Here is a 16,504-nt window from a genome sequence, read left to right as displayed (position 1 = left end):
CGTTGTGGTGCGTGTAGCGTTGTGGTGCGTGTAGTGTTGTTGTGCGTGTAGCGTTGTGGTGCGTGTAGTGTTGTGCGTGTAGCGTTGTGGTGCGTGTAGTGTTGTGCGTGTAGCATTGTGGTGCGTGTAGCGTTATGGTGCGTGTAGTGTTGTGGTGCGTGTAGTGTTGTGCGTGTAGCATTGTGGTGCGTGTAGCGTTATGGTGCGTGTAGTGTTGTGGTGCGTGTAGTGTTGTGGTGCGTGTAGTGTTGTGGTGCGTGTAGTGTTGTGGTGCGTGTAGCGTTGTGGTGCGTGTAGCGTTATGGTGCGTGTAGTGTTGTGGTGCGTGTAGCATTGTGGTGCGTGTAGCGTTATGGTGCGTGTAGCGTTGTGGTGCGTGTAGTGTTGTGGTGTGTGTAGCGTTGTGGTGCGTGTAGCGTTGTGGTGCGTGTAGCGTTGTGGTGCGTGTAGTGTTGTGCGTGTAGCATTGTGGTGCGTGTAGCGTTATGGTGCGTGTAGTGTTGTGGTGCGTGTAGCATTGTGGTGCGTGTAGCGTTATGGTGCGTGTAGTGTTGTGGTGCGTGTAGCGTTGTGGTGCGTGTAGCGTTGTGGTGCGTGTAGCGTTGTGGTGCGTGTAGCGTTGTGGTGCGTGTAGCGTTGTGGTGCGTGTAGTGTTGTCGTGCGTGTAGCGTTGTGGTGCGTGTAGCGTTGTCGTGCGTGTAGCGTTGTGGTGCGTGTAGCGTTGTGGTGCGTGTAGCGTTGTGGTGCGTGTAGTGTTGTGGTGCGTGTAGTGTTGTGCGTGTAGCGTTGTGGTGCGTGTAGTGTTGTGCGTGTAGCATTGTGGTGCGTGTAGCGTTATGGTGCGTGTAGTGTTGTGGTGCGTGTAGTGTTGTGCGTGTAGCGTTGTGGTGCGTGTAGCGTTGTGGTGCGTGTAGCGTTGTGGTGCGTGTAGTGTTGTGGTGCGTGTAGCGTTGTGGTGCGTGTAGTGTTGTGCGTGTAGCGTTGTGGTGCGTGTAGCGTTGTGGTGCGTGTAGCATTGTGGTGCGTGTAGTGTTGTGGTGCGTGTAGTGTTGTGCGTGTAGCGTTGTGGTGCGTGTAGTGTTGTGGTGCGTGTAGTGTTGTGCGTGTAGCGTTGTGGTGTGTGTAGTGTTGTGGTGCGTGTAGTGTTGTGCGTGTAGCGTTGTGGTGCGTGTAGCGTTGTGCGTGTAGCATTGTGGTGCATGTAGCATTGTGGTGCGTGTAGTGTTGTGGTGTGTGTAGCGTTGTGGTGCGTGTAGCGTTGTGCATGTAGCGTTGTGGTGTGTGTAGCATTGTGCGTGTAGCATTGTGGTGCATGTAGCATTGTGCTATGTATAGCACTGTGCTATGTGTAGCACTGTGGTGTGTGTAGCATTGTGGTGCGTTTAGCATTGTGGTGCGTGTAGCGTTGTGGTGCGTGTAGCGTTGTGCATGTAGCGTTGTGGTGCGTGTAGCATTGTGGTGCATTTAGCATTGTGGTGCGTGTAGCGTTGTGGTGTGTGTAGCGTTGTGCGTGTAGCGTTGTGCGTGTAGCACGCGCAATACGAGGGCCGATACGAAGAGTCTTCATGAAATGTATTTGGGTTCACATCTTATCGGTTTACAGAATCTCTGCAGAATTTGTTACGTTTATTGGTGGGCGGTTGGTTCATGGTTTGAATTTAGATATTTTCATGCTGATGTTTAAAAACTTGAGATGGGGACTGTCATTAGACTATTGTCTTTACCCTCTCTGTGCAGCCCAATCCAGACCGGAAAGTCCTGCTCTCCGGTGGCGTTCGTCACATCTTTGCTGTCTTTGAGATATGCCAGATCCTTGAACTGAGTGGTGCAGTGTTCCCGGGCTTCAGCCCAGTTCCTCGACAGCGGTACGAACACACTTTTACTGTCACCCTCGGGCTTTTCACAAAAGAAGAAGTAATGTCCTTCACAATCGCTGCCATAGAACCTGTCGAGAGAAATATTAAAAAAAAATTACAAAGAGGAAGTTTTTCTTTTCCATTGGCATTGTTTTCTTCTAAAAAAAGAGGACAGTGTACTTTAAAATCCCAACTATTATTTCCTTTTACCTGATGAGCCATTCATAAAACTATATTTTATAAAACCTTCTCTCCCTAACGGGACTATACGTCACTCGTCTTGTGGGGCTTAAAGCGCCAAAAACGACATTTGTAGAAACGCAGCAGAAATGTCTCTTTCCAGAAATCATGACCCGGTTACTCAGGATAAGATTATTGTAATATAATATTATATCGGAGAGAAGGCCAACATATATCTCCCAACACTCTGCAACTCTAACACTAAACAATGTGGATTGATGAGCAACATGTATTTTAGATTTTGGGGAAATCTCCATGAATATATATACACACAATATAAAATATGTTACAAAAAAAGAAGTACGATTTGCCGCTGTAGAAGACAGAAGCACAGTCGTCCTTGCGGTCTGGCTCGTCCTTCCCCCAGTACCAGAACTTGATGAAGGTGTAACCGCTCGGCCACTTCCAGGTCCTCTGCTCTTTGTGCAGGCCGATCCAGGCCTGATAAGAATACAGGTCGAGGCGGACTTCATCCGCCTCCTTAAAGATGGTGGCCAAGTTGGTGTCGCCAGCCCAGCTATGCTACCCCAAAAGAGAAAAAGGACAATTCAAACAGCTTTGTATGCAACGTGACCTGTAGTAAGATATCCTGACCCCCGCTGGAGAGAGGCTCTTTTAATCACCTTTATTTAATTCTACCAGGACATTCATTTACATGTTGAAAAAGGTCTCACACACACACACACACATCAGCTTTAATTATACAAACAGTCAAGGAGTAAAGCGATCAAAATTACGAGAACATTGAAGAGTTCATTCCTTTGTGGTCATTGGACCTCGTGTGCGATCGTCCGATTTGTTTTTATATGTCATTATTTTTATTTTTTTATTATATGTAATTTGCGTCATATGAGTTTATTTTTCTGATCCACATCTTAAATAGTTTCTTGTTTCATGAGCACTTGAACCCTGCGGTTAGAGTTCGTCTCAGTGCTCCTGGATGCGTCATGTTTTTGTAAAAGCTTTTTATCTGAAAAGCACTTTCTAAATATATAGAAAGATTCTGCATCATGAGACACGGGATGTTTCCATTGATCCAACCAAAACTCTTTTTTTTATATAATTTCCAGTGTTCTTTTTCATGATCCCGTCTCCACATTCTAACCGTTGATCAAGAGGACCCACCTGCTGCAGAAGGTTTGCGCGTCGTGCCAGGTGAAATGAGCCTGTACGTACGAGTAGTAGTTAACCACCACTGATCCCAGTCCAGACCCAGTACCGCAGAGGAAGAGGAGGAGGAAGGCTCCGGAGAAGCAGCTCTTCATTGTTGTCATAAACATTATTCAAACGTTTAGCAGATGAATCATTCGTGGATCTCTTCAACTTCTCAGATTATATTTAGGAATATTGTGCTGATTTTACCCCCAAAGAAACAAACCTAAAAAGACCATAAATCGGTGTCCGGTTGCCCGTCCCGGTGCTCGTCTCCCGGTCCCTTGGTGCTCAGTGAGGATCCCGCGGTGCTGCAGCTGAACATCTCACCTCTGAGCTTATTTGACTGGCAGACACTTGAACCAACCGTCTGCTGCGTCTCACCTCCACACACCATTTGACTGTTGGCAAATGAAGCAAGAGATTTACCTACAGACCTGAAAGATATGGATACCTTTGGTTGGAGAGACGGAGAGAAGCAGGCCCCAAAACAACAAACAATACAAAAACAGAAACCCTGCTGCATCATGGGAACGTCCTCGTGTGACTCCAAATGTCCTCGGACAACAATCGTTGAAGAGAACAGTTCATGTCACAGAGCATGTTTTTATGACCTTATAAAACCAGGGGTTTAACTCTGGGTAGAAGTCACACAACAATCTTTTATTATTGTTCTCATCCGGCTTCACAGTCACCAGGTATGAGGCCGGGCAGATCAAGTCAATAATCAGATCAATGCAGATACTTTGATTGGCATACATCTCAACCGGTAAATTATGAAAAAAATAAAAAGGCAGTAAAAAAAGAAAATAAAGGAATAAATAAGTCAGATTTGTTAAACTAAATATGGTTTGTTTAATTAATAAACATTTGTATAATAATAAACATGATAATCTTGGATTTATTTGATACACTTCTGCCTTATGACAATGGTGCCTCATTATATATAGAGCAGAGATTGTTCTGCAGTTTTAGATGTGAAACACATGGATATCTATCATATGCAAGTGACTTTAAAAAGTGAATTTAAGAAATTATGTAAAAATCAAGAAAATGACCTCAGATCCCACAGGCATAAAAACATGACTGACAGCCGGAGGTTATTATTGTAACCCAGGCGACCCATGCTAATTTTAGCTCATTTCAACAGTAGTTTATGTCTAAAATAAAACTAACAGCATTTCAGCATAAACACATTTTTATTTTTTTCAAAGTGATTCAAATTCTGTTCTAAAGATTAATGAAACATTTAGCTTAATTCTTTGAAAGAAAAACACAACATGGAATAAATCACATTTAATCAAACTTAATCATTAACACACTTTTCTTTTTTCATTAATTTAGCGAGGTTTAAATGTCACTGATGACATTGTGCACATATCTGCACGTTTTCTAGTGAGAAAATCAAAACAATAAATAAATAATCAGCATAACAGTGAAGCATGTAAAGTTGAATTGATTGTAACTCTTTGATGCTTTTTTTACAGCTGCAATCACATCGCGAATAAACTCTGAATGGCATCTGAAAAACAAGAAGAAAACAGTCTATGTGTATTATTTTGCGTTTATTATGAGTCCTGGAGCTAAATAAAAAAAAAAGCGATCTTTTATGTGGCGATATTGTATCGATACACGGAAGCTCAGTTTGTCAGGTGCATGCACCATTTATGACAGTGTTGGTCAGTTTATTGCAATAAAACGATGAACGGACTGAAAACTTTATCTTATTAGATCAAATATGTTGACAAAGTTTTCCTTTGGGGACAATTTGCGGTTGAAAAAGGGTAATAAAAGTGCAATATATCGAAATACTCAATATATCGTGATAATATCGAAGTGTCGTGATAATATCGTATCGTGACAATATCGTAGTGTGGCTTAAGTATCGTGATAATATCGTAATAATATCGTGACTTAAGTATCGTGATAAAATTGTATCGTGGCTTAAGTATCGTGACAATATCGTATCGTGATAATATCGTATCGTGGCTTAAGTATCGTCACAATATCGTAACTTAAGTATCGTGATAATATCGTATCGTGATGATATCGTATTGTGATAATATCGTATTGTGATAATATCGTATCGTGATAATATCGTATCGTGATAATATCGTATCGTGGCTTAAGTATCGTCACAATATCGTAACTTAAGTATCGTGATGATATCGTATCGTGATGATATCGTATCGTGACTTAAGTATTGTGACTTAAGTATTGTGACTTAAGTATTGTGCCAATATCGTAACTTAAGTATCGTGATAATATCGTAGCGTTGGACGATCCCCCTGCTGCTCACCCGGCCGGGCCATGCTCCTCTGCAGCTGCTTGAAGGATTCCCCCGTCAGCGTGCGGATCTCGTCCTTCAGCCGGCGGTGGCCGTCCAGCGTCAGGTGCCAGAAGCACGACTTCCTCTTGCCGTCGCGGAACAGCTGGTTGCAGGTCTTGCGGAAGCTGCTGTTGAAGCACAGGTTGTGTCGGATGGTGTTCTTCCAGCCGTCTGGAGCCGTCTGGAAGAAGGGGAAATGCTCTCTGTGGGGAGACGTTACAGCTTGTTACCTTGAAGCTGGGGCTTTAGTCGCCACATAAACCTGGCGTCCCGCCGACCTGGTGAAGTTGTAAATCTGCTGGACTTTGAGGCTCCCGGTGAGGCTGCTCTTCAGCGCCAAGGCGATGAGGATGCAGTAGTTCACAGGGGGACGAGGCCAGGATCCGGGCTTCAGGGTCTTATTGTCCTGGAAGCAGACAGAACATCATTTAAAAAAAAAAAAAAACATTTGCTCCTCCTATAGCAGGGGTATTCAACTAATGTTCAACAAGGTCCAGTTTGAGAAAATGTCCTCATGCAAAGGTCCGGAACATCACAGTAATGTCTAACTTGCGCTATGATTTAGTCCAATATGTATTGAAGTAGCCAGCAGTTGTTTCAACATCTGTATGAAGTCAATTGTATTGCAGAAATATGTCTTATTTTCTAAAGATCTTATTGATAACATGGACTAAATAAGCAACAAGCAAGTTAAAGATATAACAAAATAAGTTGTTATGGCCTTTTAAAACAGGTGTTCTGAGGGTTGCCCACATCCCTCCGGAGGAACCAGAGCTCTCACCCAGGAAGTCGGGGTTCTTCCCTTCCGTCTGTTCTTCGCTGGTCGACCGGAGACGTCTTCATTCATCATCTAACAGTCAAAGACATTCAGAAACACAAACCGTCAGTAAAGCATCCCGCAGACTGAGCGATTGTTATATAAAACTGTAAATCATAGCTTGTTTTATGAAAAAAAGCCCCAAACTGCTGTATTGAACACCAGTAATATGCAAGTTACATACATGGTTTGGTACATGAGAAAATTCAAATGTCACAAATGTGCCCCAATGCAAATTTTGGAGACCTCGTCTGAATGTTCTAAACCCTCTAACTTTGTTCTGCTTCACTTTTTCAAAGTCAACCTTTGCAGAGACAATGTTCACATATTGGGTTAGAGAATGTTCACATATTATATTAAATCACAGCACTGTGAATTACATCTTTTTTTAAACAAAACTGCTTTGTTAGCGGGTACTATGGTAAGGTATTGGTATCCAGAGCGCTACTCGAGGTCTAAACCTCCACAGGGAACCTTTCAGACAGGTTGCACAATAACAATAACACTGTGCACCGTACCGAGTGCTCGGGCTGCATCCTGCGGAGGCCGGACCCGTGGGCCTCTGTGGCGAGGCGCCTCTGGGTCTCTGCGGGGCTCAGCCGGGCCGGCTGGACTCCCTCAGCCGGGGAGCAGACTCCCTGAGGCCCGGCTGAGGCCTCGCCGCACCGGAGAGGGCAGGCGATGCTGGGGTTCACCAGCAGCCACAGGTTGGGCTTCACGAAGGTGTCTGGAGGACAGAACAACAGAGATGTGTGTAGTGGTCGTTCTGAAACCACAAGGTCCACGGTTCGATTCCCCGGTCTCTGTTGAGCAAGACTCTGAACCCCCAGTGAAATGCAGAGGATACTTTCTTTCAGAGAACACGGCGTGGTGCAACCAGAGGATCTGGGGTGTGTTTGGTGACGGTTCAGGCAAAGTGAAAAGCTTCAAGTCTTTCTGAAAAACAAGTGAAATGCTTCCTCAGCTCACCTGAAGTCTTATCGTACCAAATGAAGTCATCCTTTCTTCTTGAGGCTCTAGCAGACGACCTCTGGGCCACGTATTGATCGTTCAGCTGGTCGTCTGACACACACACAGTTTTATCATTAAAGTCTGAAGTGGTTCTCTGGGATTCATCGGGAGTGAAGGACAGTCACCCTCACAGGAGACCAATAGTAAACCCGTCACCGTGGTAGAACTGGTCCGTGGTGGTGGCCAGCTTCAGCTCCTTGTCCATGTCCCAGTCCGTCAGCCCCACGGAGCAGTGCAGCGCCGAGAGCCCGGCTCTGGTCTTCAGCCTGAAGCTCATCGCGCGTCAATAAGCTCAACTAGAAGCTCACCGGCTGCCTTGAAGCCTGCAGGCAGCGGCTTCCACAGCTGGAGCCCGGCAGCCTGATTGGTCTCAATTAGCCTGAAGAGTTGCACCTGAAGGAACTCAATGTTGTGTGATAATAATTCTGCAGTTTGAAACCAACTGGAGCCAAAAACTGCTCTGGATTGATGAAATAAATCTGCACCTGTTGTGAGCGATGATTTCCTGTTCAGGTGGCCACGCCCCCGAGCCGACCGAACGAGGAAGAAGCCCCCGACACGGGACCCGAAAGCTCAGGAAGGAGCCGGTGAGCAGACCGCTTGGTCACGATGGAGACTTGGTCTCAGAAACACTTGATTAGGCCTTTTACCCCGTCACCGCAGGGCCAACGTGCCCGAGGGCAGGGCCCCGGCATAGCTAAATGGAACAGGGCCCCGGCATAGCTAAATGGAACAGGGCCCCAGCATAGCTAAATGGAACAGGGCCCCAGCATAGCTAAATGGAACAGGGCCCAGCACACCTAAATGGAACAGGGCCCCGGCACAGCTAAATGGAACAGGGCCCCGACACACTTATATGGAACAGGGCCCCGGCATAGCTAAATGGAACAGGGCCCCGGCATAGCTAAATGGAACAGGGCCCCGGCATAGCTAAATGGAACAGGGCCCGGCATAGCTAAATGGAACAGGCCCCAGCATAGCTAAATGGAACAGGGCCCCGACACACTTATATGGAACAGGGCCCCGGCATAGCTAAATGGAACAGGGCCCCAGCACACCTATATGGAACGGGGCCCCGGCATAGCTAAATGGAACAGGGCCCAGCACACCTAAATGGAACAGGGTCCCGGCATAGCTAAATGGAACAGGGGCCCGGCATAGCTAAATGGAACAGGGCCCCGGCATAGCTAAATGGAACAGGGCCCCGGCATAGCTATATGGAACAGGGCCCCAGCACACCTATATGGAACGGGGCCCCGGCATAGCTATATGGAATGGGGCCCCGGCATAGCTATATGGAACGGGGCCCAGCATAGCTAAATGGAACAGGCCCCAGCACACCTAAATGGAACGGGGCCCCAGCATAGCTAAATGGAACGGGGCCCCGGCACACCTGTGTTTGCTGCGTTTATCCTGAGCCGTTTGTGTGAAATGTTCATAACTAGCAGATGAATTATTGAGTTATGGGCCAAAATAATAATTTAAAAAAAGTCAGTGACCTTTGACCCCCAAAATCAAATCCTCTCTCTCTGTCCGCACATTTGATAGCAAAGACAAATAAAACATGAGAATGAACTTCAGTCTTCGTTGTTATTTCATAACTTAACAAAACATCAAAGAAAGTCAAAATGGATTTCGGGTTCAGTTTAGTCCGTTTATTTTCTTCCATCACATTTACAGTTCACATTGCACAAGTAAGAAACAGATCAAAACAGAAAAACAAATCAAATATTTCTTTTACAGCATGAGTAAACAAAATCATAGTCATCTTTAAATATCTATATATCTTTGTATAGTTTAAACATTTAGTCGGTCGTATACTCACAAGATTTCACCTCATTCACACAAACTCGGCCGCTGGATTCTTTTATATTTTCATTTCTAACAACGATCTAGTTAATGCAGCGAACCGGGCGGGGCTCGAACACACGTCACTCGGTAGTTTAGGGGGTTATTTAGGGGGAGGGGCCACAGCGATGACCAGACATGCTGACGAAGAGGAGCACGGAAACAGAAATAAATACAGGCGTATTAGAACCTGGAGATGATGATGATGATGATGATGATGATGATGAGCAGAGGAACGTTTTCACGGTCGCGTTCAGTTTCTGATTTTGGGCGTTTTCTTTGTAGTTTTTAAATCTAACAGAAACACATCCAGCCGGCTGCAGCTTTACGTGTCGCTTTAAGATTGACATGATCTCAAAAAACAATAAAGAAGACAAGACGGCGGTTGTTTGAACGGAGGCGGCTCCGTTCTGCCGGACGGCGGCGAGTAAATTGCAAATTCTTCTTCTTGTGTTTGGTCAGCCGATGTGTAAACAGGAAGCGCCGTAAAACAACAACAACAACAACAACAACACAGCGAGCGTCAGAGTTTAGACAACCGGAGAGTTTGGAAGTCAAATGAGCCGATCAGATTCAAGCTAGCAGCAACCGCTGAACTCTCTGGGGCTTTTACAGGGTTTATGAAAGAGCCTGAACGCAACGCAACAAATCAATTAACACCTGCGAGTGAGGAATGCAGAAGATTTAGCATCAAACCGTCAGAATGTTTAACACCGAGGCGACACAATGAAATGACGGCGGAGGGAAGAAGAGGAGGAAGAAGAGGAGGAAGAGGCTCAAAAGATGGGGATGTAGTTGTCGATCTTGGCGCGGTGCCGCTGGGCGATGCACTCGGCGATCCACACGATGTTCCTGCACTCCTGCTCCTTCAGCTTCACGTAGGCGTAGAAGACGCTGAAGTGGAACTGGTTGAGGAAGGCCAGCTTGTTCAGCTTCACCTGAGGAAGAGGAGGAGGAGGAGGAAGAGGAGGATGAGTACAGCACAACGCCGCGATCCAACGGCGTCTACGATGCTTATTGGAATCCATGTATACAATATTGCAAACAATCAACGGATTACACAAGGGGGCGGCGAGTGTGTGTGTTTGTGTGTGTGTGTGGGTGTTTACGTGTGTGTGTGGGTGTTTACGTGTGTTTGTATGTGTGTGTGTGTGTGTGTGTGTGTGCGCGTGTTGTTTGCGTGTGTGTGTGCGTGTGTTGTTTGCGTGTGTGTGTGGGTGTTTACGTGTGTTTGTGTGTGTGTGTGTGTGTGTGTGTGTGTGTGCATGTGTTGTTTGCGTGTGTGTGTGTGTGCGTGTGTGTGTGTGTGTGCGTGTTGTTTGCGTGTGTGCGTGCGTGTTGTTTGCATGTGTGTGCGTGTGTGCGTGTGTGTGTGTTTGCGTGTGTGTGTTTGCGTGTGTGTGTTTGTGTGCGTGTGTGTGTGTTTGCGTGCGTGTGTTTGCGTGCGTGTGTGTTTGCGTGCGTGCGTGTTATTTGCGTGTGCGTGTGTGCGTGCGTGCGCATGTGTTGTTTGCGTGTGTGTGTGTTTGCGTGTGGGTGTGTGTGTGTTTGCGTGTGTGTGCGTGTTGTTTGCGTGTTGTTTGCATGTGTGTGTTTGCGTGTGTGTGTTTGCGTGCGTGTGTGTTTGCGTGTGTGTATCACCTCGTGCTCAAAGAAACGGTCCTCCAGGGTTTTGTCTCCCGGGTTGCTGCCGGCTCCTTCAAACAGCAGCTTGTACTCCTGCAGACACACACACACACACACACACACACACACACACACACACACACACACACACACACACACACACACAGTGAGGTGTTGGTTATAACGAGACACTTTGAGAAACCAGGAAGTGAGTCGCCGGGTCTCGACCTTACCGGGTAGAAGTCGGCGACGATCTTGACCTGATCGTAGTCGTCGGCCCGCGCCAGCTGAGCAAGGCCTTCTGGGTAAAGCTTGCCGCAGTGGGGGAAGAGCTTGGCGCGGTCCTCTTTGGACAGCTCGGTCCCGAACGAGTTGATGGTGATGATGAAGGCTCTCCTGTCGGCCTCGAACTGCAGCGGAGGAAGCACAGATTAGCCGGTCCACCTTAAAAAAGGTCAGTCCACCTTAAGGCTCTGAACCCCAAAACCCGCCGGCGGGATGGAAAAGCACGTTTTCTTCAAACAGCCAAAACTAAACTGTTCATCTCAGCAAGAAGCTGTGAAAACTGCAATTATCGTCAGATTTTCCTCTTTCCGACGGTCCTTGAACACACCGTGTGGGACCAACTCTTCCATCAGAAAAGCAACTGAAACTAAAGCTTTAAATTGTGATATTTCATCAAAACCATTGAATTACGAAAATAAACAGGGAGAGAGGAGGAGAAGGAGAGGAGAGGATGGAAGTAGTAATATCTCAATATAAACAGCAGGTGGCGCCTCCACTTCTTTTTTCCAACATTGGTAACTTGTGGACACTTTACCTAAATGTTGAATAGATAGATTTCTGTGTTTGCCAATTTTTGTAAAAGAAATTATCAAAGAAATTCACATTTTTCGTTTTCCGGATTCATGCCACTCATCAAGACTCTTATTGGTTCTTTTTCATTATTTTCTTAATTATTTTTTTTGTTTCTCGAGCAGCGACACAATAAGTTCTGTAGTCTTTAAAAAGCATTCATCTCAGTGATGATCGTTCCTTGATGACTTCTGATCCGTCTGTGTGACGCTCACCTCCAGGATGGGGCACATGGTGTCGGCCGTGGTTCCTCCCAGGTTGGAGCAGAACTTGTAGAACCCTTCCAGGTACGCCTGAGAGGAGGGACGGTGAGGAGGGAACTCAGTGGAACCACAAAGACAATAACATGGATTTTAATTTGTCTTCATCTTGTTTTATCTTTAGATCTCTAATAATTAGAATATTAATTAAACAATCCGGTTCCCCCGCCTTTCTTTAAGCGTTAATAAGTACGATCATAACTATGAGGCGCTTTACCTTATAAAGCGTGTTACGAATTATTTCGATGTTCATCTCGTCCAAGTCCTGCTCAGATATGCAGTCCTGGAAGAACGCCGCTGGAGGGAAGAAGAGGAAAGCTTGAACGCTCTGGCGCCAACTGCTGTTCTGCTGCAGGAGAGTCCACGAGTCACGAGTCCGATTCCACGAGTCACGAGTCCGATTCCACGAGTCACGAGTCAGAATCCACAAGTCAGAGTCCACGAGTCACGAGTCAGAGTCCACGAGTCACAAGTCAGAGTCCACGAGTCACGAGTCAGAGTCCACGAGTCAGAGTCCACGAGTCACGAGTCAGAGTCCACGAGTCACAAGTCAGAGTCCACGAGTCACGAGTCCGATTCCACGGGTCACAAGTCAGAGTCCACGAGTCACAAGTCAGAGTCCACGAGTCACAAGTCAGAGTCCACGAGTCACAAGTCAGAGTCCACGAGTCACGAGTCCGATTTCACAGGTCAGAGTGTACGAGTCAAATTCCTGGAGTCAGATTCCTGGAGTCAGAGTCCACAAGTCAGAGTCCACGAGTCAGAGTCCACAAGTCACAAGTTAGATTCCTCGAGTCAGAGTCCACAAGTCACGAGTCAGAGTCCGCAAGTCTCGAGTCAGAGTCCACAAGTCTCGAGTCAGAGTCCACGAGTCAGAGTCCACGAGTCACAAGTCAGAGTCCACGAGTCACAAGTCAGAGTCCACGAGTCACGAGTCAGAGTCCACGAGTCAGAGTCCACGAGTCACGAGTCAGAGTCCACGAGTCACAAGTCAGAGTCCACGAGTCACAAGTCCGATTTCACAGGTCAGAGTGTACGAGTCAAATTCCTGGAGTCAGATTCCTGGAGTCAGAGTCCACAAGTCAGAGTCCACGAGTCAGAGTCCACAAGTCACAAGTTAGATTCCTCGAGTCAGATTCCTCGAGTCAGAGTCCACAAGTCACAAGTCAGAGTCCACGAGTCAGAGTCCACAAGTCACAAGTTAGATTCCTCGAGTCAGAGTCCACAAGTCTCGAGTCAGAGTCCACAAGTCTCGAGTCAGAGTCCACGAGTCAGAGTCCACGAGTCAGAGTCCACGAGTCACAAGTCAGAGTCCACGAGTCAGAGTCCACGAGTCAGAGTCCACGAGTCAGAGTCCACGAGTCAGTTTTCACCTGAGAGAACACTGAGAATCTGAACCAGCCGCTAACGGCGACTCGGCTAACCCTCACTGATCGGCGTCCTTCAGAGACCTAGAGTCTCTTGGATTAAAAACACACAAGAAGAGCAGACGGACAGCCCCGCCCCCTTTTAAAATGGGCGGGGTTACGCACCCAGGGGCGTGTCCACCAGGATGGCGTTGTACAGCTCGGCCGGCGTCTGGGCGATGTTCACCGCCTCCATCTGCTCGAAGCTGCCCAGCGGGTGGCACTTGGGCACCAGCTCGGAGATGGCCCTCTGGTGCAGCGTGCCGGTGATCAGCAGGATGACGTTGTCGATCATGTAGCTGTACCTGGAGACACGAGGGGGAGCAGAAATTGTAAAATCCCCAAAAATCGGGAACAGCTATAAACATCAGTTTCATGCTCTATATTGGAATAATGTTGAATTGCATTGCAAAAATCAAATCAATTTATTTTTTAAATGATCATATAAGTTTTTTTAAATAGTTCAGAAAATATATCACTGCCAACTATTCTTTTTAAAGTTAAATCAACACTTTATATTTATATTCGGTCCATTTTAGTACAGAATATAAAACACAGAGGAAATCTAAAGCCTCAACAATATGAGACACACTAAAAACCCTAAAACCTTTAATTTAGTGTGAGAAATATTATGAAATGTGTCAATTTCAGTGTCATTGTAACGGACCTACAGGCAGGAACCACTTTAAACTGGTCCCTGGTGGTGCATTCAAGGACACTGAAGGAAGACGGGACAGCAGCATTTCAGAAACACATTATTTTAAAGGCGTTTACGTTTTCTCTTGTCTTCTCTTATGATTTTCTTTTTCTCTCCAACGTCAGAACTCATAGATGGGTTGCTTTACACCATCAGTTCTCATTTGTCGGAGCACACTTGAACGCACCACTGTGTAGTGCCACAAGAACACAAAGAAAAGACTGGGAAATTGTGTGTTTCATAACATTTTGGACGTTAGAGTCGATGAGCACTTTAAGATATATAATATATATTTATATATAATATATATAATATATATATAATATATATATATATAATATATTATATATATATATAATATAATACAGTCAAAGGTTGTCGTGTGGAAACATCCTGCGTCGATTCAGTCGGGCCGAATTCTGGGGAAATGTATTTAAAGAGCAGGACCTTTTTTCACCATAAGGTAATGGTGAAAAAGACAATAACACCGTGAAGTCCTCGTGTACAATACGAGTAATATTCGCTTGTTGCTCATTGCGTCGCCGCTCTTACGTGATGAAGTCCATGAAGCTGGCCAGCGGCTCGTACGACTGGTTCCTCATGTGGCGGAACTCCACCACCATCTTCTCTTTCAGCTTGTCGTCGATGACGGACACGGTGAGCGGAGACGCCTCGTTGGCCAGGAAGCTGCCATAGTCGGTGCTCTGCAGGTGGAGCTTCAGATCTGTGAAGAAACGCCAGATTTATAAGAATGTTCACCACGACTCAGCTGCTCCCCGACCCCGTAGTTCAAGTTTATTTGAACTGTCTTAAAAGTACAGCAGAGATAAAATAACACCACCACAGTGAACTTTATTCTACTTCCTGTTTACACCTGCGCGCGCGCACACACACACACACACACACACACACACACACACACACACACACACACACACACACACACACACACACACACACACACACACACACACACACACCTGATATTATACGTCTTAGTGCAGCTTATTCATTCGCATCACTACAGTAGTTAGACAGAAGTATAGTTTACATTTTAAAGTCTGCACTATTTACATTATCATATGCTTAATATCTTGGATTCTCATTTTTACTTGAGTGTTTTTCTTTTATACATTTAGCAGGAAACAAACTGGATGTATCTTTAAGAAGAGTGAAACTTAAAGAGGACATCTATTGTGAGCATCAATCTTATTTTTTATTATTTAAATGTTGATGCTGTACAGGAATAAATAAAGCCAATATAATTATGGTTTGGAAAATGCTCCACAGTACTGAAGTACATGTACATAATAACTGCACAAGTCTGTCATACTTGTACTTGCCTTGAGTATTTGCGTTGTTCTCTACTTCACTACATTGAATACGAGACATTTAGTTTGCAGATTAAACATAAACATAATTAATACATGTTAGTATGTATTAGTTATTAGTCAGGCTAATCTACCAGCAGTATACACAGGAAATATACAGAGGTGTCAAAAGTATTCACATTCATTACTCAAGTAGAAGTATAGATACTAGGGTTTAAAAATACTTCTGTAAAAGTTGAAGTAACAACTCAAGCTTTTTACTTAAGTAAAAGTGTAAAAGTACTGGTTTAAAAACTACTTAAAAGTATAAAAGTAAAAGTAATGTAAGGGGAATGTTTTTTTTCCATTAAGGACAAACTCTTAAGCCGCGTCTCAGACACAGACCGACAAGACATGACAACTAGTTGCCTATAAGTATTGTAATCGTGCAAAATAGGCGGCGACTCCGACACAAACACTTAAAGCTGTGGTTCTCAAACTTTTTCTGTAAATAACATAATTGTGTGACTCATCTGTGCTTTTATAAATAACAGAATAAAGACAATTGCAATCACTTTCAAGTAAATCAGATTGCCCCATCAGACAATGTTTTGTGTAAGTTCTATCTGTGCAAAAAATTACTCATATTTAGTTACTACTAAATAGCTCATTGTGGAAAACAACAAGCTTTTAATTTTTTTTGCCAAACAAAACAGAATGAGTGCAGATATGTGAGCATCAGGTTGTATCAGTATTAGTGGAGCAGTGAGCTGCTTTCCTCGACACATATGTTATAAACGGGGTTGTAGATTTGATACGGCCTCTCTCAATTCATGCTCAACATTGAGCTTAGATCTGTTTTTTTATTTTGAGAAACGCAACAGCAGGAAAAGACGAGCTCACGGAGCTCACGGCGTCGCGTCAAATCGCGCACATATTTTTCGCAGCGCTCTGTCCGCTGGTGTGTGTGCGCGCGCACGTATCTGTGGGCAACGGGGCGGAGAGGTTTTTGGTGCGTGTGTTTTTGAACGATGACAAGCCGGAGTGAAAACAAACCAAAATGAAATAGTAACGAGGCTATTTTTAAAATGTAGGGA

At 45.3% G+C, this 16,504-nt stretch overlaps 2 protein-coding genes across 2 annotated transcripts in view; both read right to left on the bottom strand.

Moving 5' to 3' along the window:
- Nucleotides 1-4,741: 4,741 nt before the first annotated feature.
- On the bottom strand, nt 4,742-7,682 carry foxr1 (forkhead box R1; the record flags this gene model as incomplete). The annotated part of the gene is made up of 7 exons (XM_079230507.1): nt 4,742-4,770; nt 5,548-5,780; nt 5,856-5,983; nt 6,359-6,427; nt 6,913-7,121; nt 7,364-7,456; nt 7,562-7,682. 7 exons carry the CDS (start codon nt 7,680-7,682, stop codon nt 4,742-4,744), a joined length of 882 nt encoding a protein of 293 aa, XP_079086633.1.
- A 1,363-nt stretch (nt 7,683-9,045) lies between these two features.
- Nucleotides 9,046-16,504, bottom strand: part of LOC306747641 (V-type proton ATPase subunit d 1) — a gene marked incomplete at its 5' end in the record, with an annotated part of 8,528 nt that continues 1,069 nt past the window's right edge. The window contains 7 exons of the mRNA XM_079230711.1: nt 9,046-10,191; nt 10,895-10,972; nt 11,113-11,289; nt 11,950-12,027; nt 12,212-12,291; nt 13,527-13,705; nt 14,650-14,821. Of these exons, the coding sequence (XP_079086837.1) occupies nt 10,030-10,191; nt 10,895-10,972; nt 11,113-11,289; nt 11,950-12,027; nt 12,212-12,291; nt 13,527-13,705; nt 14,650-14,821 (926 nt within the window). The 3' untranslated portion in view covers nt 9,046-10,029. The remainder of the gene's footprint in view (nt 10,192-10,894; nt 10,973-11,112; nt 11,290-11,949; nt 12,028-12,211; nt 12,292-13,526; nt 13,706-14,649; nt 14,822-16,504) is intronic.

Source organism: Taurulus bubalis, assembly GCF_910589615.1.
Source record: "Taurulus bubalis genome assembly, chromosome: 15".
Classification (NCBI taxonomy): Eukaryota; Metazoa; Chordata; class Actinopteri; order Perciformes; family Cottidae; genus Taurulus; species Taurulus bubalis.
This window is presented reverse-complemented; position numbering and strand designations above follow the sequence as displayed.